At 45.3% G+C, this 23,614-nt stretch overlaps 1 protein-coding gene and 1 pseudogene across 5 annotated transcripts in view; both read left to right on the top strand.

Moving 5' to 3' along the window:
* The window catches only part of LOC130284088 (uncharacterized), a 45,453-nt gene extending 23,863 nt beyond the window's left edge, over positions 1-21,590 (top strand). For 4 of the 5 annotated variants that reach the window (XM_056534083.1, XM_056534086.1, XM_056534085.1 and 1 more), the window contains 6 exons: positions 3,957-4,066; positions 9,835-10,051; positions 11,502-11,606; positions 17,560-17,644; positions 17,993-18,094; positions 20,222-20,538. In XM_056534083.1, the coding sequence (XP_056390058.1) occupies positions 3,957-4,066; positions 9,835-10,051; positions 11,502-11,606; positions 17,560-17,644; positions 17,993-18,094; positions 20,222-20,360 (758 nt within the window). In that variant the 3' untranslated portion in view covers positions 20,361-20,538. Of the gene's footprint in view, positions 1-3,956; positions 4,067-9,834; positions 10,052-11,501; positions 11,607-17,559; positions 17,645-17,992; positions 18,095-20,221; positions 20,539-21,286 lie in introns of those variants that run through there. The other variant, XM_056534082.1, reaches the window with a different exon arrangement.
* Positions 6,897-7,073, top strand: LOC130289999 (U2 spliceosomal RNA; annotated as a pseudogene).
* Positions 21,591-23,614: the final 2,024 nt, after the last annotated feature.

Here is a 23,614-nt window from a genome sequence, read left to right as displayed (position 1 = left end):
AAGGGACAGCCTGTTTCCAAGGCCACCATTTCTTCGTGGATCCGATGTGCTATTTCGGAAGCTTACCGCTGCAAGGGGAAGATCCCACCCTTCAGGGTTTTGGCTCATTCCACCCGTTCTGTGGGAGCATCCTGGGCTCTGCCTTGCAGATCTGTAAAGCGGCCACCTGGTCGTCTTTGCACACTTTTTCGAGATTCTACCAGGTTCATACTTTCGCATCGGCTGATGCTAGCCTGGGCCGCAAAGTGTTGCAGGCGGCGGTGCTACAGCCGACTGCCTGACCTTTTTTCTCAGCCCACCCAAGGGACGGCTTTGGTACGTTCCAAGGTCTGTGTCCCCCAATGGAGCCGATAGAGAAAAGGAGATTTGTTAGACTTACCGTAAAATCTCTTTCTCGAAGGATCCATTCGGGGACACAGCTGCCGTCCTTTTCTGGGGTTCCTTTTCAGTTATCTGTCCGAGGGAGTGTTCAGTTAATTTTTCTTCTGGTTCTCGGATAGTTCATGTTTTTTTTCCTTTGACCTGTCGGTCTCCTCCTATTGCTCTGGGACTAAAACTGAATTGCTCAGTGGCCTGGAGCCGACTTTTTGGTTACCATAGTGTCAAGCCTCCTAGAGACAGCAGCATATACCCAAGGTCTTTGTCCCCCAAAGGATCCTTCGAGAAAGAGATTTTACGGTAAGTCTAAAAAATCTCCTTATCCCCGCCCCCCTGCATCTCCCTCTCCACAGGAGAGAGAGGAGACTGGCACACGGAGAGAGGAAGATGGGCGGAAGTGAGCCCCAGCCAGGCTTCAGGTGACATCGCGCCTGCCGGGGTCGCCCACTTTCTGCCCTCACCAGAGAGCTCAACTCTGAGTTCCTGCATCTGTTCAAAAAAATGTATTTTTATGGGGATTTGGGGAAAAATAAAGACAGGGATAGATGTAGTTATTGTCAGGGACAGATGGGGAGGGGGAATAGGGAAATTTAATTTACGGATAGCTACTCTTTAAAGAGTACCTCTCATTATCTTGTTAAATTTTATAATCCTCCCCGTTCACTGCCCCCATCATGATCAACCACCCCTTGCCTTTATTTTTTATAATTTTTTAGTTTTATACCTTGATATTGCTCTGTATTTTCTGCTCAGATTTACAGACCTGGATGGGGCGTTCCCCAGCAGACGTGACATCATCTGAAGCCATACAGGGGAGAACTTCCTCCTTCACTCTGCTACACACAGCCCAGAGAAGTTCAGTGTGAGATAAGCTATGATTGGCTAAGGCTGCACACACTCCCCCTCAGCATTTCCTGCTTTTGGACTTCTGCCAGGCCAGCAGGAGTCCAAAGTCTGTGCAAGAGATGGGGGGGGGGGGGTGAATGTGCTCTGGACAAGTAGGTAGACACCTAGTGGCAGCTTTTTTAAACACAAATAAAACCTAGAAAACTTCATTTATTTTTTTAACAAAGTACATTAGAAAGATTTTTTATTTACCATAAGTAGTGCAATAGCAAAAATGAGTTTTAATGAGAGTGCCCATTTAACATGACTTTTAATATTACCCTGCTGTGAGTATGATGTATTACTTACACATACTCCAAGGCTTCTATGCTGCCCCGTTCTGTCATATCGCCCTCCTCCACTCCATGCCTTTATCCAAACTCTTATTGTCCAAACATGGCTGTCAATGGAGTCTATACATGTCGCGGTGCTTCCTCCACTGTGCTGGCGCTCCTTTCTCGAGCACAATGTACCGCTATGTAGGAGGTACAGTGACTTGTATCATCACGTGCTCCTCCATAGGCAGCTATGAATGGACGACATACGTCCGACTGCAGGTTTGGACATAAGACCAAGCGGAAGCGGAGCCGGGCCATGTGACAGAACGGGGCCACATAAAAGCCTCGGAGTGTGTGAATGTGGAATGTGTGAGTACTCACAGCAGGGTTATATAGAAGTCATGTTAAAGTTTTTTATACATCAACTGGCTCCAGAAAGTTAAACAGATTTGTAAATTACTTCTATTAAAAAAATCTTAATCCTTTCAGTACTTATGAGCTGCTGAAGTTAAGTTGTTCTTTTCTGTCTAAGTGCTCTCTGATTACACATGTTTCGGGAACTGTCCAGAGTAGAAGCAAATCCCCATAGCAAACCTCTTCTGTCCTGTGCAGTTCCCGAGACAAGCAGAGGTGTCAGCAGAGAGCACTGTTGTCAGACAGTAAATAACCAATCAATTTTACCAGCTGATAATTACTGGAAGGATTAAGATTTTTTAATAGAAGTAATTTACAAATCTGTTTAACTTTCTGGAGCCAGTTGATATATATATATGTTTTTTTCCTGGAATACCCCTTTAATATCACATGTGATTTGGTGATCAGGCCATTTTCAACTATTTGCTTCTTTTGCTGCTTGGGCTATGTATACGTTATGGTATACGTTATTGTGAAAATGGATATACCATACAGCAGAATCAATATCCCATTGACCTACATTATTTATTTAAAAAAAAAAATAATAATGATTGCAAGGTATACATTTAAATACATACATACATATTTTTTTTTTTTTTTTAATGTATAAAAAAGCATGATTGAATACTTTTTTGTATACAGCGAAATTAAGTGAAAAATGCAGTGTGAACTTGGCCTATCTTAGTAGGATTGTACTGGGTAAATGTGCAGTGTGTGATTATACACTTGAAATAATTTTTTCATCTTTTCAACCGACAGGGCTTTAGTTTTATCATTTTTAGACACATTTGGGTGGATTTATCAAAACCTGTGTGGAGTAAAAGTTGACCAGTTGCCCATAGCAACCAATCAGATCACTTATTTTATTTTAACGCAGAAGAGGAAAGCAGCACTCCGGGTGTAGGTATGTACGGGTGCCTCCCATTGTTGATCTGGGTCAGAGATCCAAACTGGATACAAGAAGTATAAACAGTGTCACTCCAGAGGCCTCTGAATAATATAGAAGCGATCTGATTGGTTCTTAGGGGCTACTCGTCAACTTTTCCTTTGCACATGTTTTGATAAATCTCCCCGATTGTATTCGGATTTTTATAAATATTGGAAGTGAAAACAATAAGATTCCAACTGTCATATATCATTTTTTATTTTTTTTTATAAAAGCCAGAATCTGGTTGCTAGGGGCAACTGCTTTATTGTTCCGCAGCTCAAGCTTTATACTTAGTGTAAATCATAGACAACCTTAAAATGTAATTTATATTTGAGTCTGCTTGGGTATAATGTTTACATTAAAATGTAACATGATTTAGTTAGTGGAATTTTCAGAAAACCTTTAAGGATAATATTTTATTTCATTTATTTATTTTTTATACACTCCATGTTTGGGGTGGTCATATCCGGCCCAGTTAATGGGACAATGGTTACAATGAGATCTGTGGTAGAACTCGGCAGCCTAAGGCTTGGTTCACATATATCAGGTGCAACGGAGGGAAACTGATGCTAGAACTGATCTCATTCATTTGAATAGGACAGTTCACAGTCATCCAGAATCCCAATTTTGACGCTGGATGGTTGGACACGCCAGACAGCACTGGACAAGGGAACATAGCTTTGTGTGTTCCCCTGTCCGGTGCCAGAAACAATGGACGCTGGATGCCATACAACTGACGTTGTTATCAGTTGCGTTGAGATTTAGGCTGAGTTCACCTATACCGGATGCCGGACAAATATGAACCCAGCCCAAGCAGTTTTGTCATTTGACAGATGTCTCAGCAATGACGTGATCTCTGGGACCAGCAGGGCCGTCACAGCTTCAGTTGTATACACAGCGCTTATTGAGCTCTATGTATACCACCTATAGCCAAAGAATTCTCTTTTACAGCCTATGGAAGTCCCCTGAAGAGTCCCTGTAAATATACATATGTGTGGGTTTAATGGGGTTAAATATTTAAAGTTTTGGAGCTAGTTTTTTTTTCAATAAAAGCATCATGTGTTTATAAATAGTTCCCGGATGCCCCGCCGCTCGAGTAATTATTTCACATTGGAAAGTTTGCAAGGACCAGTATTGTCCTGTGATCTGGAACCTGAGTAAAGATCGCAAGCCGAATATTCAGGTAATGATTTGTTATTCTGTACACCATCATTATTAGGATCGTCCCTTTAATGTTTAAACCTCCCATGTTTTAAAGGGGTACTGCAGCGAAAGTAACATCCCCTATCCTCACGATACATTGATGGTTTCAGCTCCCAGCATGCCTGGATAGCCCCAGTATGCTGGAAGTTGTAGTTTTGTAATAGCTGGGGAGCCCCAGATTGGAGTATATTGATCTAGATGTATGTATTATGTAAGCCCTGGAGCAAATTATGGCTTTGTTCACACTCAGGCCCAGATTTATTATTCCACCTGGCCTCAAATTGTCTGGTTTTGCACAAAGCAACTTATCACAGTTAAGCTTGCACGCCCCCTCCCATAGGCTTGCATTGAGGCGGCGGGGCGTGATGTCACGATACTACGGCCCCGTGATCGTGAGTCATCAGACCGGGAGTCATAGGCTGATGATAGCGGGGTGCTGCATGAAAGATTGCGGGGGTCTTCAGCGGCGGAACCCCTGCTATCAGGCATCTTATCCCCTATCCAAAGGAATAAGATGTCTTAGCGATGGAATACCCCTTTAAAGGAGTACTCCTGGACAGAAAAGCGTGACCCCTATTGTAAGGTTGGGGAAAAGTGTCAGATCGCTGGGACCCCGCCATCGAGTCTGTGGACCACACCTCCTCCATGCAGCTCAATGGGAGAGTCAGAGATACCAGAGTGCATCGGCCATCACTTCATGCGGTGGTTGACACGCCACATTCATAAGGAGATCCGGAGCTCCATACAGGTGATCACAGGGGGTCCCAGTCCTCTTAAGGATAAGTTATTCTATCCCGAAGATTGCCTTTAAGATATGAAAGCTGAGCTATGATTGCTTGCTGTGGGCAAAACCAGAGAGTTTTTGGTTTCAGGCAGATTTCCCCACTGAATTAATTAGAAAAATGGCTGACAATCGAAAGTTTAGTTAAATTTTACATCCAAGAAAATAAGTTTCTGTTGCTTGTTTTGTGCCATTTTATGTAAAAAAATTTTTAATTTTTCTTCACGCAAATGCTTCAAAAACATTTCAACATTGCAAATAGAGATGAGCGAACTTCCAGTAATTCGATTCGTCATGAACTTCTCGGCTCGGCGGTTGCTGACTTTAGCCTGTATAAATGAGTTCAGCTTTCAGGTGCTCCGCTGGGCTGGAAAAGGTGGATACAGTCCTAGGAGAGAGTCTCCAGCCTACCGGAGCACCTGGAAGCTGAACTCATTTATGCAGGCTAAAGTTATCAACTGCCGAGCTGAGAAGTTTGTGATGAATCGAATTACTGGAAGTTCGCTCATCTCTAATTGCAAACAAAGACCTCTCTGATTCCCAAAAAATAAAGCTTCAAAACATAAAAACCAAAAACATGCATAATAAAACTCCCAAAAAAGCAACAATGACAGCTTAAATTTTAAAGGCTCATTTTTCTTGTAAAACAAACATATTTTTGAGCCTCAAAATCCACAGTGTGAACATAGCCTTAAAGGGGTACTCTGGTGAAAAACTATTTTTATTTTTTTTTATCAACTGTTGCCAGAAAGTTAAACAGATTTGAAAATAACTTCTATTTAAAAATCTTAATACTTACCAGCTGCTGTATGCTCCAGAGAAAGATCTTTTCTTTTTAAATTTCCTTTCTGTCTGACCACAGTGCTCTCTGCTGACACCTCTGTCCATGTCAGGAACTTTCTCGGTTGCTTCATTGGGGGACCCAGGTGACCATGGCTATTATGATGCTGTCCACTAGGAGGCTGACACTAGGCAAGAAAATAATTTGGCTCCTCCCAGCAGGATAAACCCACCCACGGGCACTGAGCAAATCAGTTTTAGCTTAGTGTCAGTAAGAGGCAGACACAGGTGTGGAGCTCTCCAGACCTGTTTTTTTCTTTTATTATTTTCTAGTTCAATATGTCTAGTTAGGTTCTTTTTCCCTTGTTGTTTTTTCTAGGTTGGGCGACAGGAGCATGGCGCTGCCTGATCATCTCCCACATACAACAAAGGGGCATGGTGCATAGAGTATGGGCCGTTTACCCCTTGTCTCCAGCACCTGGCGGAGTACTCTGGGTCCGGTTCCCCCACTTGCCCCTGCCCACCTCGCTATGGCAGCTTGGCGTGGTGCAGCATGGCCATAAGCTGGCTGAAGGAGCCCTGAGATGGAGTCTGGGTGAGTATGTACATTCCCCCCCCCCCCCTAAACCCCCCCTTCATCTATATCCCCAGGGTCTCCCTTTCCAATGGTTGAGCCCCCTAGGGGGGTCTCCTTACTACGTACTACTCCTTCTAGGCCACCATATTGGCAGTGGTGGTCAGGGCACTTCATGGCCTCCGGGCTCTCACTTTCTCCGTATGGCTGCCGCGAGTCTTGTTACCTGGGTGGCTGCTGGGAGTCAGTTTGGATGCCTGTATGGATGCAGTACGGCCATCTTTTCTAGCAGAACCTGCACACTGGAGACTCCGCGCGTTTTTGCATCAGCTGGCAGCGGGGGAGTCTTTCGAGCGGCAGTTTTACTTTCATTTTTGGATGCCTGTATGATCGTGGCCGGCCCCCTGTTTTTTCCACATGCCATGGCCATTGGGCTTTTAATATCTGGCCAAGCTGCTCATGGGCCGCTCTGCGACCTCCAGTGGCTGACTGGCTAATTGTTCATCACTGTTCTCTCTCCTGTGTTAGGCCCCCCTCTAGTGGCCAAAAGTGTTCATTGCACCTGCATAGCTTTTCTATGGCCATTTCTCATGCCCTTGTCATTTGGCAGTCTGGAGTATTTCCCTCAGATCTCCTGCTTCCTTGTATGCTCTCCCATACTTTGAGAGCATTCATATGGCTTCTCAGCCTTTTGGCTACAATCTGTTCTTATCAGTTTAATTTATGATCTGCTCCTATCTGGGGACCATATATTAAATGGATTTTTGAGAACTGGGGCTGCTTTGGAAGCTTACTTCTGGCACCTTAGGCTTGCTTCGTGAAGGCAATATCTTCGGGTACATGCGCCATTTATCTGATACGTCCCCTATCTGGGGACCGTGTATTACAGGTAGATAGGATTTTTGAGACTGGGGCCGCTTACTTCAGTCACCCTGATATAGCAGTATGTTCAGGTACAGTACACCAATTCACCTCGACTCTCTGACTTAGGTGTACTTCTCGCCTCCTTACCCCTAAAGTCCCTTGGGGCATACCAGGAAACCCGGCGGCACCCTGCCTGTTTTCACCGCCAGTCACCCATACTATGTCTGCCACGGCTGAAGTTCTGTTACCTCACCACCTGTGCCAGGTGGCCAAAAGGGGTGCCCCGGCGTGTGCAGCGGACTCTATGCAGCTTCCATGGGGCTAGTCAAATGGACTCTATAGGTGTCAGAATGGCCGAGTGGTCTAAGGCGCCAAACTCAACTACGGCGCCGATGGTTAGCATGCCATCTGCAGCAGCTGCAGTTCCGGCACTCCACTGTAAGTGAGAGTTGGCCGATGTACAATGGACCCTCTACGCCTCCCATGGAGTGCGTGAGGTTGCTGCATCCGCAGCTGCAGTTCTGGTTCACCACTATAGGGTGAGTGGACCGATGTACTATGGACCCTCTGCAATGCCCATGGAGAGGGTGACGTCTGCCACATCCGCAGTTGCAGTTCCGGCACTCCACTGTGAGTGGGAGTTGACCGATGTACAATGGACCCTCTACGCCTCTTATGAAGTGCGTGACGTTTGCCGCTTCTGCTGCTGCAGTTCCGGTTCCCCACTATAGGGTGAGTGGACCGATCCACTATGGCCCCTCTACAGTGCCCATGGAGAGGGCGATACCTACCACATCCGCAGTTGCAGTTCCGTTACTCCACTGTGAGTGGGAGTTAACCGATGTACAATGGATCCTCTACGACTCCCATGGAGTGTGTGACGCTTACAGTATCTGTGGCTGCAGTTCCGGTACCTCACTATAAGTATGAGTATGGACCCTCATACTTATAGTGGGGTGCTGGCGATCCTGACGTGGTTCCTACTCTGGTTACCGCAACCCACAAGTGACACTCTCTTTTGGGGTAGCTTAGGAGACGTCCTGGCAGTCAGTGAGCAGTTTTTATTTTTTCATTTTTTCTGACCCCTTTTGCAGTTAGGGTGCTCTCGGTTTGCAGTCTTCTCTTGCTTGGAGTGTCTCAGGACCTTCCCCCTCATGGCTCTTCTGTGCGGGCTGCCAATGGCTCCCTGGGGTTCCGCATGTCATTCCTCCTTCTATGTGTGTGCCTGTTGTTCCGTGCTTGGACAACAGTTTTGGTATGTGACTGTATTTCTGGATCTGGGAGCCCCTGGTTCTGATGGTGGCTGCTTCAGCGTTTCTGGACCGATCTGACCTCCTTACCAGCCTGTTTACCTCCCTTCATCTCCCTCTTGGGCCAGGCGGACCTCGTGGCCGAGGGCCTTTCGGTCAGTCTGGTTGGCCCTGTCTGGCCAATGCGCACTTCTTCGACGGATGTAGTCCTCCCATCACAGTCTTTTCCCCTGCCCTTCCAGGCAATATATAGTGTTCTTTGAGTTTTTCTCCTCCACCCAGCTTCTCGTAGAGTGGCCCTGGGCTTGTGGCTTTATTACCTGGGCCTCTCGGTTTGAGTGGTCGGTTTAACCCTTTAGACGCGGCGTTTAAAGTTGATCGCCGTGTCTAAAATGAAAGTGAAGGCTTCCCGGTAGTTCAGTTGGGCTGATCAGGACCATGGCGGTGAAATCGTGATGTCCCGATTAGCTAGAACGCGAGCGGAGGTCCCCTCACCTGCCTCCGTCTCGTCCAAACGGCGATTGATTGCTCCAAGCCTGAAATCCAGGCTTGAGCAATCGACCGCTGATAACACTGATCTTTGCCGTGTCAATGCACGGCAATGATCTGTGTAGCAGATCAGTGTGTGCAGTGTAATAGCCCCCCCTAGTGGCTATAACACTGCAAAAAAAAGTTAATAAAGATCATTTAACCCCCTTCCCTAATAAAAGTAAGAATCACCCCCCTTTCCCCATTTAAAAAAAAAAACTGTGTAAATAAACATATGTGTGATCGCCGCATGTGGAAATATCCGAACTATAAAAATATATCGTTAATTAAACCGCACGGTCAATGGCGTACACGCAAAAAAAATTCCAAAGTCCAAAATTGTGTCTTTTTGGTCACTTTTTATATCATGAAAAAATGAATAAAAAGCGATCAAAAAGTTAGAACAATATAAAAATGGTACAGCTAAAAACATCAGATCACGGCCCATACACGGAAAAATAAAAAAGTTATAGGAGTCAGAAGATGACAATTTTAAATTGTATACATTTTCCTGCGTATAAATTTTTTTTTTTTTTAGAAGTAATACAAAATCAAACCTACATAAGTAGGGTATCATTTTAACCATATGGACCTACAGAATAAAGATAAGGTGTCATTTTTACAGAAAAATGCACTGCATAGAAACAGAAGGCCCCAAAATTTACAAAATGGCGTTTTTTTTTTCAATTTTGTCGCACAATGAATTTTTTTTTTCCGTTTCGCCATCGATATTTTGGTAAAATGACTAATGTCACTGCAAAGTAGGATTGATGGTGCAAAAAGTAAGCCATAATAATGGAATTTTAGGTGCAAAATTGAAAGCGTTATGATTTTTAGAAGGTGATGAGGAAAAAATGAAAATGCAAAAATGGAAAAACCCTGCGTCCTTAAGGGGTTAAGGGACTTTTTGTTAATAAGAAGAATGTCATTTTCTGTTTTTTACTTTCTTTATTATGTTTTATTCCTCACAGAAGCAGATATGTCAGAAAGCCATGTTGCCGTCTGTCTGGTATTTTGGTAGGGACTCTGCTAAAAACTTCCGCCAGACCCTGTTTGTGATGTTTCACGCCTGGAGCTGCATCTATCGTCAGAAGTCTGGTGGATTTGGTTGCGGCCTTCCTCAGTGCCAAACAATGAAGGCCTTGCTCAGACACACCGAGACCTGTGTAGAAGGACCTCTCTGCAAGGGTAAGATAGCGAAATGTGGTTACATATTTTAGGGAGAGCGTGTTGGTTTTGTAAGGGCTTTTTGCAACACCTCTCACTCGCAACCTCCTCCATGTTTTTCTATGAAGAAAAAAAGTTTCTTATCATGAGAAACTGAAAACCTTTGCACACAGGTAGAATACAAACTATAAATAAACCCTATGTCATCTAAATATATAGAAAAATTGTTGCTATGGTATGCATACACAAACTGTGATCCCAATTGTTTTAATTCTTTTAACCCCTTTCTGATCCATGACATACCGTGACAGCATGGATCAGGTGAGGAAGTAAGGCATGGGGTCTGGAGCCAAACCTATGTCATACTCTGTGCCGGTTGATATCTGCAACTATCACCCATCAGTATTCATTGAAGAGCACCCTGATGCTGGTCATTTAACTTTAGATCAGTGGTCTGAAACTGTGGCCCTCCAGATGTTGAAAAACTTCAACTCCCAGCATGCCGAGACAGCCGTTGGCTGTCCGGGCATGCTGGGAGTTGAAGTTTTGCAACATCTGGAGGGCCACAGTTTCAGACCACTGGTTTAGATGCTGTTATCAATACTAATCACAGTCTCTAAAAAGTATTGGTGGTATTGTGGGCTGATCGGCATCCCTGCAAATTAAGCGTGTAGTGCTGACTAGTTGTTATGGCAGCCTGAGGACTCTGCTAGGTCTCAGTGACTGCAATGTCAGATCTGCTGATACAGTCTGCCTATGGCATGCTGCAGGACCAGCAGGGCACTGATTGCATAGATCAATGCAATTGCACTGTATATGCCTTGCATTGATCTATGTTAGCAATTGAATGATTGCTTAAAAAGTTTCTTGACGGGACAAAAAGTGTAAGAAAAAAATTCTAATTTCTACTATTATTATTATTATTTTTTTTTTTAAGTTCCTGCAATAATAAAATTTCAAATCACACTCCTTTTCCCAATTTACAAATATAAAAAAAAGTAAAAAAAATAATAATAATGGTATTTCTGCATGCAAAATTGTCTTAACTGTTAAATGATCACATTCCTGATCATACGTTAAAGGGGTACTCCGCCAGAAAACATCTTATCCCCTATCCAAAGGCTAGAGGATAAGATGTCTCATTTCGGAGGTCCCGCCGCTGGGGACCCCCGCGATCTCTGGACCGGTTTGTGACATCAGGCCATGTCCCCTCTATTTATGTCTATGGGAGGGGGCGTGGCGGCTGTGGTTGCCAGTCATCTGGCACTGAACGGAGTTTGCTCTGTGCACCAGATGACTGGGGTACTGCAGCAGAAATTGCGGGGGTCCCCAGTGGCGGGAACCCCCATATTAGACATCTCGTCCCCTATTCTTTGGAAATGTAACTGGAATATCAAAATTAGGGGTGGTCGGGAAGGGGATATCCTTTGAACTTTTAGGTGAGTGTGATTGTATAACTTGTATGTTTCAGATTCCAGGTGCATCGCGATCAGATTCCTCTTCATACATTACATGATCTGTATACGGAGAGACTGCAAGATATGTTGGCCCGTGAGGAGTGTGATAAAGCAGCTATGTAAGTTATATTGTTCTCTGGGATGGACAGAAAATCAGCCTAAGCAGGGAATCAGCCTAAGCAGGGAATCAGTCTAAGCAGGGAATCAGCCTAAGCAGGGAATCAGCCTAAGCAGGGAATCAGTCTAAGCAGGGAATCAGTCTAAGCAGGGAATCAGTCTAAGCAGGGAATCAGTCTAAGCAGGGAATCAGCCTAAGCAGGGAATCAGTCTAAGCAGGGAATCAGCCTAAGCAGGGAATCAGCCTTCAGCAGGGAATCAGCCTAAGCAGGGAATCAGCCTAAGCAGGGAATCAGCCTAAGCAGGGAATCAGCCTAAGCAGGGAATCAGCCTAAGCAGGGAATCAGCCTAAGCAGGGAATCAGTCTTAAGCAGGGAATCAGTCTTAAGCAGGGAATCAGTCTTAAGCAGGGAATCGGCCTAGGCAGGGAATCGGCCTAGGCAGGGAATCGGCCTAGGCAGGGAATCGGCCTAGGCAGGGAATCGGCCTAGGCAGGGAATCAGTCTTAAGCAGGGAATTGGCCTAGGCAGGGAATCGGCCTAGGCAGGGAATCGGCCTAGGCAGGGAATCGGCCTAGGCAGGGAATCGGCCTAAGCAGGGAATCAGTCTTAAGCAGGGAATCAGTCTTAAGCAGGGAATCAGTCTTAAGCAGGGAATCAGTCTTAAGCAGGGAATCAGTCTTAAGCAGGGAATCAGCCTAAGCAGGGAATCAGCCTAAGCAGGGAATCAAATATGTAATATGTAATAAAGAAGATACGTGATTGAAGCAAGAGACTGTGTGAGTGCTCCATTCTTTTCTATCTATGTGAGTTGAAATAGGGCTATGCTTTACATGTGAGCACCGAAGAGTGATACGCCGCCATAGGAGCTACAGTTTAGGCTAGTATATCTAGTGTTAAGCAGTGCCGTGGTATCTAGTTCGGTGAAGATTATCCTTATAGGGGTACTCTGCTGCTCAGCATTTGGAACAAACTGTTCCGAACGCTGGAGCTGGTCATGGGTGAGATTTTCAAACCCTTGAGATACTCGGAACGCGAGGGCAGAGGCCGAGGTCGCACGTCTGCACTACATAATTAAGCTATGCCCTGTATTTTCCCCGTGCAAACTTGCAACCTCCCCGTAGTAAATTAGGTCCTCAGAATCCCCTCCCCCTGCTCTGTATTTTCCCCGTGCAAACTTGCAACCTCCCCGTAGTAAATTAGGTCCTCAGAATACAGAGCAGGGGGAGGGGTGGGAGCTGTGTCTGTCTCCCCCTGCTGTGTAGCTGCGTCCTCCATCCTCGGAGAGGGGGACATAAGGGGGTGTAGCTTAATTATGTAGTGCAGACGTGTGACCTCGGGCTCTGCCCTCGCTCCTCCCCGCTCTAGCTTCGGAAAACTTTGGAGAGCGGAGGGGAGGAGCGGTCCGAGTATCTCACAGGTTTGAAAATCTCACCCATCACCGGCGCTGTGAGCTCGTGATGTCATAGTCACGCCCCACATGATGTCACGCCCCGCCCCCTCAATGCAAGTCTATGGGAGCGGGCGTGACAGCATGAGGGGGGCGGGGCTAAGATGTCACAAGCTCCCGGCATCGGCTCCAGCGTTCGGAGCAGTTTGTTCCAAACACTGAGCAGCGGAGTACCCCCCCTATAAGGCTGACTAGGCTGAAGCCTCGGGTTCCCATAATGTGTGATGTCCATGAATAGTGTTACAGAGGGATTTTTATTATAATTCTGTTAGTAACCGTGCCTCAGCAAAACAACATTGACAGGCCTCATTTATTGAAGAAGTATTGTGTGTATATGTTAATTTAATGCTGTGCACTGCAAGTAAAGTGCCTTAATCCACTGGAGCCCTAGGGTACAGACCACATACTGTTACCTGCACCAAATGGCTTTTTATTATTCACATTTATAAAAGCTTGCTTATGTATGTATGTTTTTTTTTTGTTGTTGTTTTATTTTGCATAATGTTTTGCTTACGTGCAAGAAATCTATTAACAAGTAACAGGACCTTTATAAATTGGTTGCAGGTAAGCAAATCAGGCTTTTTCCTCCATTCTGCTTTCCATTTTAAGATTATGCTCATGTAAGCAAAATCTGTAAGCCAGGGTTGAGCTGGAGTATATGTATGGCATTTTTGATGACGTGCAACTTTTTTGTGACAGTCAAACGTTATAAATCTGTGACCACTGCAAGTCATTTTTGAAAATTTGCTTACATAAGCCAAACTGAATTGTCTTGCTCTTCTCACTCAGCCGGTCAAAAGCATGCAGAAAAGGGCCTAGTTGCAAATGCAACATTTGAGCGACAAATATAAGCAAAAAAAAAAAATCTACTAAATGTTTTTATAAATGTCCCCCCAAAAAAATGCTTTACTGTGCAGTCCGTAGAAAAAAAAATTTGTGAAATATACCTAATGCTTTATCTACCCTCTGTTAAAGGAGTAGTCCAGTGGTGACTCAGTGGTTAACAACTTATCCCCTATCCTAAGGATAGGGGATAAGTTGCAGATCGCGGGGGGTCCGACCGCTGGGGCCCCCTGCGATCTCCTGTACGGGGCCCTGACAGCCCGCGGGAAGGGGGCGTGTCGACCTCCGCACGAGGCGGCAGCCGACACGCCCCCTCAATACAACTCTACGGCAGAGCCGGAGCGCTGCCTTCGGCAATCTCCGGCTCTGCCATAGAGATGTATTGAGGGGGCGTGTCGGCCGCCGCTTCGTGTGGGGGTCGACACCCGCTATCTGGGCCGAGAGCCGGGGCCCCGTACAGAGAGATCGCAGGGGGCCCCAGCGGTCGGACCCCCCGCGATCTCAAACTTATCCCCTATCCTTAGGATAGGGGATACGTTTTTCACCACTGGACTACCCCTTTAAGAAGATTAGTTAGGGTAGGGACAAGCTCTCTTGGGTATTTAGTCATTTTGAAGTTGTATACATGTTATTTTCAGTTTGATAAGTGCTTATTACAAGTATAATTTCTGATTTTTAGCATAACTTAGATATCACCATCATAGCATTTTTATTATTAGTTTACACCGAACAAACGTTATACATTGTGTTATGCCTGAAAGAAAGGCATGAGACAGAGATTCACAGAAACTAATGAGTGCACCCCTGTGTATCAGTATTATCTGGACAATTTCAAAGGAGAAAATGATGGAAGGCACTAACATTTCTGAAGCTGTGCAGGATTCTTTATTCGGGGTGTATTCGTTCCATTAGCGGGACACCAAGTCGGATCAAACAAGCAGCATGGTTATAGCCATTACGCTATTATTATAGCCAACTGTGGTCTGAAGATGCGCTGTCTGTGTTAGCGCAAAATGGCTATAACCATGCTGCTTGTTTGATCCGACTTGGCGTCACGCTAATGGAACGAATGCACCCAGAATAAAGAATCTTGCACTGTTTCAGAAACGTGAGTTGCCTTCATCATTTTCTCCTTTGAAGTTTTCATCTTGCACTTTTCGCTCCGGGAAAGAGCACCACGAAGGATGTGCTTTAAACTGTGCGTCCTAGTGCTGTTATAGGGGGTTTGTGATTTTGTGAAGTTTGTTGCAATCAGTTAGTGCCGATCTATCTCTATCTACATTACCAAATTATCTGGACAATGCTGAAAGTTGTAGTTTAGAAGGATCTGGAGAGCCACTGTCCTTGGTGTTGTAGGCAACTTTGGTGTTAAAAAATCCATAACTTATTCATTGTTCCATCAACATTTTAAAGTTAAAGAGAGTTTTATATATTTTTACCATGCATTTACTTGATTAGTTAAGGCAGGCATGTCCAAACTGTGGTTCTCCAACTACACATCCCAGAATGCCTCCAGCATGCCTAGACAGCCATTTTCAACATCTGGAGGGCCACAGTTTTGACATCACTGGGTTAAAGGGTTATCCACCATAAGGTGATTTAAAGGAAAACTGTTACATATTTTCTCCCGCACTATCCACAGGTATTGGTGGATAGTGCGGGAGACGCTGATTAAAACGAGCCCTACCTTGGTCTGATCCGCTCCGCCGTTCGCCCGCAATTGTTTTAATCTCTGTGTATATCCTGCTGTAACTGGCAAAGGCGGGGCTTCTGCGGGCTAACGGACACTGACGTCAGCGCCGCTCATGAATATTCATCCCCCCCTCCCTCTGGTTAGGAGTGACGAAGAGAGGGAGAACAGGAGGGATGAATATTCATGAGCGGCGCTGATGTCAGTGTCCGTTAGCCCGCAGAAGCCTCGCCTTTGCCAGTTACAGCAGGATATACACAGAGATTAAAACAATTGCGGGCGAACGGCGGCGCGGATCAGACCAAGGTAGGGCTCGTTTTAATCAGCGTCTCCCGCACTATCCACCAATACCTGTGGATAGTGCGGGAGAAAATATGTGACAGTTTTCCTTTAAGCACTTACCTGCCAGACAGTAATGCACATGCTTAGGAAGGATCTGTGCTTGTCTTGGGGCTAAATGGCTCTGTTGTGTGATTACCAGAATGCTGAGGCAATGTTTTTGTGAACTGGCTATTTCCTGTTGGAGTTCCCTCTCTCCAACTACAAGTACCATAATTCCTTGTTTTAAGTGTGAGGTCTTTTTTCTCCCTCCCACACATCAGCCACCCCACCCATTAAAGCACAAATAAGCTGCATTCCATGAAAAAGACCAGGGTTTTCTAACCGGGGTTCCTCCTGCTGTTGCAAAAATACTATTATTTGCAGAATGATTAGTGCTGTGCAGGGGCTGAGATATGTCCTATAGTAGCCTGGGTATATAGTCAATCAGGGCTCCTGTGGTGAGCGACACACTGGGGTAGTGCTGTTTCAGGACTAGCTTGACTATGTCCAGTGGAAACTAGAGTAGCCATGTAAGAAAAAATATTTGTATTCATAAAAATAGTACAGTGGTCCCTCAACATACGATGGTAATTCGTTCCAAACGAGCCATCGTTTGTCGAATCCATCGTATGTTGAGGGATTCGTGCAATGTAAAGTATAGGAAGCTGTACTCACCTGTCCCCGCCGCTCGAGATGATGTCCCCGGGCCTCCGCTGGGCTCTCCGCTGTCTTCTCCGGTCCTCTGCTCTCTTCTCCGGTCCTCTGCTGTCTTCTCCGGTCCTCTGCTGTCTTCTCCGGTCCTCTGCTCTCTTCTCCGGTCCTCTGCTGTCTTCTCCGGTCCTCTGCTCTCTTCTCCGGTCCTCTGCTGTCTTCTCCGGTCCTCTTCTGTCTTCTCCGGTCCTCCGCTGTCTTCTCCGGTCCTCCGCTGTCTTCTCCGGTCCTCCGCTGTCTTCTCCGGGCCTCCGCTGTCTTCTCCGCTCCTCCGCTGTCTTCTCCGGTCCTCTGCTGTCTTCTCCGGTCCTCTGCTGTCTTCTCCGGTCCTCTGCTGTCTTCTCCGGTCCTCCGCTGTCTTCTCCGGTCCTCTGCTGTCTTCTCCGGTCCTTCGCTGTCTTCTCTGGTCCTCTTCTGTCTTCTCCGGTCCTCCGCTGTCTTCTCCGGTCCTCTGCTTTCTTCTCCGGTCCTCTGCTTTCTTCCGAAAGGCCTTACTGGGCCTGCATAGCGACGTCATTACGGCGCTGCGTACGCCATTCCTATTGGATGACGTGCGCAGCAGCGTATTGACGTCATCGGAGAGGGCCGAGAAGACACCGGAAGACCAGCGCTGGACCCGGAGGGCACCCGGGAGCATCGTGGAGGGGTAAGTAATACTTACCGCACCACACGGGGAACATTAAGCTGCTATCCGGCAGCAGCTTGAGCATTTGGCGCTGTCGGATAGCACTTAATGCGATGGCCCCGACATAAAGCATCGTATGTCGATGCTGACATCGACATGCGATGGCCTCTGAGAGGCCATCGTATGTCGATTTGATCATCTGTCGGGGCCATCGTAGGTCGGGGGGTCACTGTATATGATTTCCAAGCAAACCTCTTATCATATGTATTGGTTTTATCTGAGCTAATGGCACTGCATTGTATGTCTGATATTGCAGGTGGGACTGATGACCCCTCCACCAGCCGTCCAGTTAACCAGATGTACGAGGGGATACCTGTTACCACCACTACAGTATCCAATGAGTAAGTGAAGGAGTAATCTGAAGCGCTATACACATTTGCTATATAGAATCTGTGTAACACAGTGGTCTCAAACTATGGCCCTCCAGATGTTGCAAAACTTCAAATCCCAGTATGCCCGGACAGCCGTTGTCTGGGACCTTTGAGGAGTCAGGCCTGGTCTAGATTGTCCCATTAGACCAGTGGCCTCAAACTGTGGCCCTCTAGATGTTGCAAAACTTCAACTCCCAGCATGCCCGGACAGCCGCTGGCTGTCCGGGCATGCTGGGAGTTGAAGTTTTGCAACATCGGGAGGGCCCCAGTTTGAGACCGCTGCTGTAACACATTTGTATTTCTTTTTTTATTACACAGCACCACAGACCTGTGGTTTTCTGCTCTGCTCTACAAATGCTTGCTTACAAAGGAACCTCTGATTGGTCCACCTTTGTTCCAGAGAGAGAACCAGCAAAAAAAGTAAGTGCTAGTGAAGGACACCTAAAAGGGACTTCTCATATCACTAGGGAGAATAGATTAGTTTCCTATGCAGGCAATATGTGCAGATTGTTTACACTTACTCCAGATTTTCTTGTTTCTTTTCAGAAATAATGAAGTAGTACTAGCTGACAGTCTTGGATTATGGTTATTAAAGTCATTTTGATTTTTACAGGCAAAAAAAGGTCTAAAATTTCAGACCTTTCTGAATTTTTTTTGTGTTTTGTTTCTCTTTTTTTCCTACAGCAACTTTTTTTTTAGGCTACAGCAAAAGCTAAAGCCCCCAAATGGCTGTTTTCCATTGGGACATTTTTTATGGGGTGTTTACTTCCCAAATTAACTCTTTTAAGACCTTTTTTTTCTGGCCTTTTTTTTCTGATCTGTGTGAGAACAAAGCCTTTAAGTGACACTTTACAAGAATTCACAAGTCAGGACCTGCATTCATAGGTGCCCAATTGATTGCAACAAACACAAGTCCAAAGCCTGGGACGACTCAGATTGAAAGAGTACCTGTCACATTTTTTAATCCTCCCCGTTCACTGCCCCCATCATGATAAACCACCCCCTGCCTTTATTTTTATAATTTTTTAGTTTTTTACCTTGATATTGCTCTGTATTTTCTGCTCAGTCTCAATCAGATTCACAGACTGGGAAGGGGCGTTCCCCAGTAGGCGTGACATCATCTGAAGCCATACAGGGGAGAACTTACTCCCTCACTCTGCTACACACAGCCCAGAGCAGTTCAGTGTGAGATGAGCTCTGATTGGCTAAGGCTGCACACAACCCTCTCAGCATTTCCTGATTTTGGACTTCTGCAAGGCCAGCTGGAGTCCAAAGTCTGTGCAAAAGATGGGGGAAATGTGCTCTGGACAAGTAGGGAGACACCTAGTTGCAGCTTTTTTTAAACAGAAATAAAACTTTGTGTTAGAAAGATTTTTTTTTTACCATAAGGAGAGCAATTGCAAAAATTAGTTTTAATGATAGTGCCCATTTAAATTAATCCCTGTTGAAGCATTTATGTTTTATCCACAGGACACGAAGGTACTATAGTGCAGTACAGTGGTCCTGTAACCTTCCGCCAGGATCACATAAACAAGGAAGCTTAGTGTAAAGTTTGGCTCAAAAGTGTGCTGCTCTGTCCATCAAAGTCTGTGGGAAAACAGATGAACTAGGCCTCCTCTTCACTACAATACTAGATATTAGGAAGTAAGAGAATTAACAATCATTTCTCTAAACAATTAGACCAATAGGGTACGGTCCCTCATAGTGCTAACACGGCTTATTTCACGCTTCACAAAATGTGCTGTGCTGCGGGAAATACGCTTTATATTCTGCGATGAGTATACACACAGGGCTAGGTTTGGGGGGCGGGACTGCGTGCCGACAAGGCTGGAAGTGTACCAGTTGTTTAGAAAATCCTTAGATATGTCTCAAAGATGTCAAATGTTTTGACGGTCAGGGTCTCAGTGCTGAGACCCCCACCAATCAGGAGAAAGAGTGGAGAGAAGAACACAGTAGGGTGCTCCACTCCCTGACTTACAGCGATCTCCGTTCCGCTTTTCGGGGTGGCCTAATAGACTTATAATGGGGCCGCAGGACAGAGATCACTGTGAGCTGGGGAGTGAAGCACCCTACCATGCGTTTCTCTCTGCTCATTGTCCTAAATGGCAGGGTCTCAGCACAGAGACCCCGACCGATCAAAACTTGGGACATGTCTCTGACATTTCAAAATATTTTTTTAATGACAGGTACACTTTAAAAGGGTTTCTCCCAACAATCACATTCATAACACAAGATCTTATGATCACTAGAACAGGAGTCTGCGTTTGGCTTTGTCCATCACTCTCATAGATGTTAAATAGAGCAGTGGTCTCCAACCTGCAGACCTCCAGATGTTGCAAAACTACAACTCCCAGCATGCCCGGACAGCCATTGGCTGTCCGGGCATGCTGGGAGTTGTAGTTTTGCAACATCTGGAGGTCCGCAGGTTGAGGACCACTTAAATAGAGTATCATTTTGTTCTTGCAGTTATAAGAATAATCTCTCCATGAAATGACTTTCCATCGAAATCCCTATTACGTATTTCATTTTATTTTTTCTTCTACGCAGCATACGTACTAGGAGATGGGAGAAGAGATCCAGAGTCCTTTACAAGTGGATGAGGAAGCCTCCTTGTAGATGGAGACACTATAGATCCATTCAGCTTCGCATGAGAGGGAATGGCCGTCTGTCATCACTTTCCCTTTAAAAGAAATTGAACAACCAGTGTGATATCTTTGATCAGGTAATAGATCGGTTGTTCTGTCCCATAAATACTGAAGGATGGCGTTTTCCTGATCCTCCGGAAAAGTCAAGAAATCAAGAAGTTTAATGACAAGTTAAAGGGGTACTCCGGTGAAAACCTTTTTTCTTTTAAATCAACTGGTGGCAGAAAGTTAAACATATTTGTAAATTACTATAAAAAAATCTATAAAAAAAAATCTTAATCCTACCAGTACTTATTAGCTGCTGAATGCTAGAGAGGAAATTCCTTTCTTTTTGAAACACTGATGACATCACGAGCACAGTGCTCTCTGCTGACATCTCTGTCCATTTTAGCAACCATGCATAGCAGATGTATACTAAGGGCAGCATGGTGGCTCAGTGGTTAGCACTGCTGCCTTGCAGTGCTGGGGACTTGGGTTCAAATCCCACTAAGGACAACAATAAATAAATAAAGCATTATTATTATAATAACGTCAGCAGAGAGAACTGTGCTTGTGATGTCATCAGAGAGCATTCCAAAAAGAAAAGAATTTCCTCTGTAGTATTCAGCAGCTAATAAGTACAGGAAGGATTAAATTTTTTTTAATAAAAGTAATTTACAAATATGTTTAACTTTCTGCCACCAGTTGATTTAAAAGAAAAAAGGTTTTCACCGGAGTACCCCTTTAATCCCCTGGTTTATGTTGTCATGTAATGATGTGGGCAGAAGTCCCTGTAACCTGTATGGAAATCTGACAGGCACTTTGCCAGGTATAACCATCTCTTTACAAGCACCATATATTGGCTGCTTTGATTTTATGCAGCCCTGAAGATTATGTTCTGTTGAACTTGGAGTTTATATGAATATTTAGGTACAAATGAAAGGTTTACATTGTATTTTGTAGACAGCACTGTATTACTCTAATTCAGGTCCTGATGGGGCAGCTGCATGACCTTCCCCTCTTCCTAGACATGTGGCATAAGAGCACAACAACACAACCCCATTATTCCTGCAGAAAAGGTACCGACCCCCTGTTATTCTTACAGAAAAGTTATAAGAGCTGTTGGGATTATACTTTTTTTTTTTTTTTTTACTCCTTGAAAAGAGTTTTTCCTTATCTGTAATCTGCAGCCATTTTATGCTGCCCTCTACAGTTTCAATTTTGTTACTTGATATAAGAGTTTGATGTGTAATGTTTTGCTGTTGTTTACTTTACATTTTCATTGCAAATTCTGTGAAATAAAAATTAAAACTGTTCTTTAATGTTGGTCTTCCTTATTGATAACCTGTTCAAAAGCAAAAGTTAACGTTCTAAAATAGTACTCGATGTACAGGTTTTATACACACAAAACCGCTCCTTTAAAAGGGTTATCAAGCAAAAAAAAAAATATTTAGGATATATGCCCAGGCTGTAATAAATGTAAAAAAAAACTATACTTACCTTTCTCATTCCCCTGTATTGTCCAGACTCCACTGAAAATTCACTTAGCAGAGCTGCAGATGTTATGTCAGCTCCACCAATCACTGAAGCGGGACATCGCTGCGGCCAGTGATTGGCAGGTCTGTAATGTGACATTACATCCGCAGCTCTGGGAAGCAAAGTGTCAATGGAGACTGGATCATACAGGGGAGTGAGAGAGGTAAGTATAGTTTTTTTTTTCTATTTTATTACACAGTTTAGGCACATATCTTAATTTTTTTCTACTGAAGCCATTACAATTATTAATAACACTATTAATAAGTCATATATCTCGGGGTGATAGTTTTACCTAAATACAATTTTCTGATACTGTAACGGATTACCCCTTAATTATTGAGTTATAAAGAATCTTGCAACTATCACAAAAATTTACATATGTTTCAAAATGTTAACTCCTTCCCTTCATTTAGCTTGTTGCATATTTAGCCATGTTCCATTTCTTTCAGTGTCTGGGAAAGTGGGGTGATAGATCAGTGTTCTAGTTGTCATTGTCATCTTTTCTAGAGTCCTGAACTGCAAATCTACTTTTTCTCGGTCTCTCTTCATTGGGGGACACCAATACTAATGGGTATATGCTCTTGGAAGGATATACCCGCCCACAGGGAGTGAGGTAATCAGTTTTAGCTAGTGTCAGTAGGAGGCTAGACATAGGTCTGGGAGCTCCCCAGACCTGGTCTTTTTTTATTATTTTCTAGTAAAGGCTGTTTAGTTAGGTTTTTATCTCCCTTTTTCGGGGGATATGCGACAAAGGGGCATGGAACATAAGAGTATGGGCCGTCCAACCCCTTATCGCCAGCGCCTGGTGGTAGACCCTGCGTCCGGGTCCCACACTTGCCCTTGCTCGCCCGCTATATTAGCCTGGTATGATGTAGCGTGGCAATAAACTGGCTGAAAACTGCCACATATATTGTGGCCAGGCACAGGGCCCTGGCTGCGTTTTCTTCACTACCGTCCGGAGACTCTGCTGCTGCCCCAGTTTCAGTCTCTCAGGCAGCGGGTCTCCGGTCCCGTGCGGTCGTCCGCTTCCATAGTGGGGGCGTTATCTGCCCGCTTACTATCTGTTTGTGCGCCAGACGCAGTGTCCTGGCCGCGTTCTTTATAGGCTGACCGGAGACCTACAGCTGCAGGCAGCGGGTCTCCGGTCCCACGTGGCTGACCGCGTTCTCAGTGCGGGCACACCAGCCCGCTTTCTCCTATCTGCTGAGACCAGGTGCAATGTCTTGGGTGCGTTCTTACAGGCTGACCAGAGACTTACAGCTGCAGGCAGCGGGTCTCTGGTCCCACGCTTAATCCTATCATTTTGTGGCCGGGCACAGTCCTGGCCCCGTTCTTTACAGGCTGACCGGAGACCTTCAGCTGCAGGCAGCTGGTCTCCTGTCTCACATGGCCGACCGCTCCTCAGTGCGGGCACACCAGCCTGCTTCTGCTTACTGCTCCGGTCCCATGCGGCCGGGCGCTTCCCTGGTCGGGGAGGAACCAGCCGCATCTTTCAGCCTGTAATGGCCGCAGATCGCATCTTAATACAAATTTATGTATGGTTATTGTAGGTAGATTGAGTGCAAGGCACACTTCTAGTAATGCCGCTGTCACGATGCCGGCTGGCAGGTAGTGGATCCTCTGTGCCAGAGAGGGATTGGCGTGGACCGTGCTAGAGGATCGGTTCTAAGTCACTACTGGTTTTCACCAGAGCCCGCCGCAAAGCGGGATGGTCTTGCTGCGGCGGTAGTGACCAGGTCGTATCCCCTAGCAACGGCTCAACCTCTCTGGCTGCTGAAGA

Source organism: Hyla sarda, chromosome 8 (assembly GCF_029499605.1).
Source record: "Hyla sarda isolate aHylSar1 chromosome 8, aHylSar1.hap1, whole genome shotgun sequence".
Classification (NCBI taxonomy): Eukaryota; Metazoa; Chordata; class Amphibia; order Anura; family Hylidae; genus Hyla; species Hyla sarda.
The sequence above is the reverse complement of the archived record's forward strand: the minus strand, read 5'-3'. Positions and strand labels throughout refer to the sequence as shown.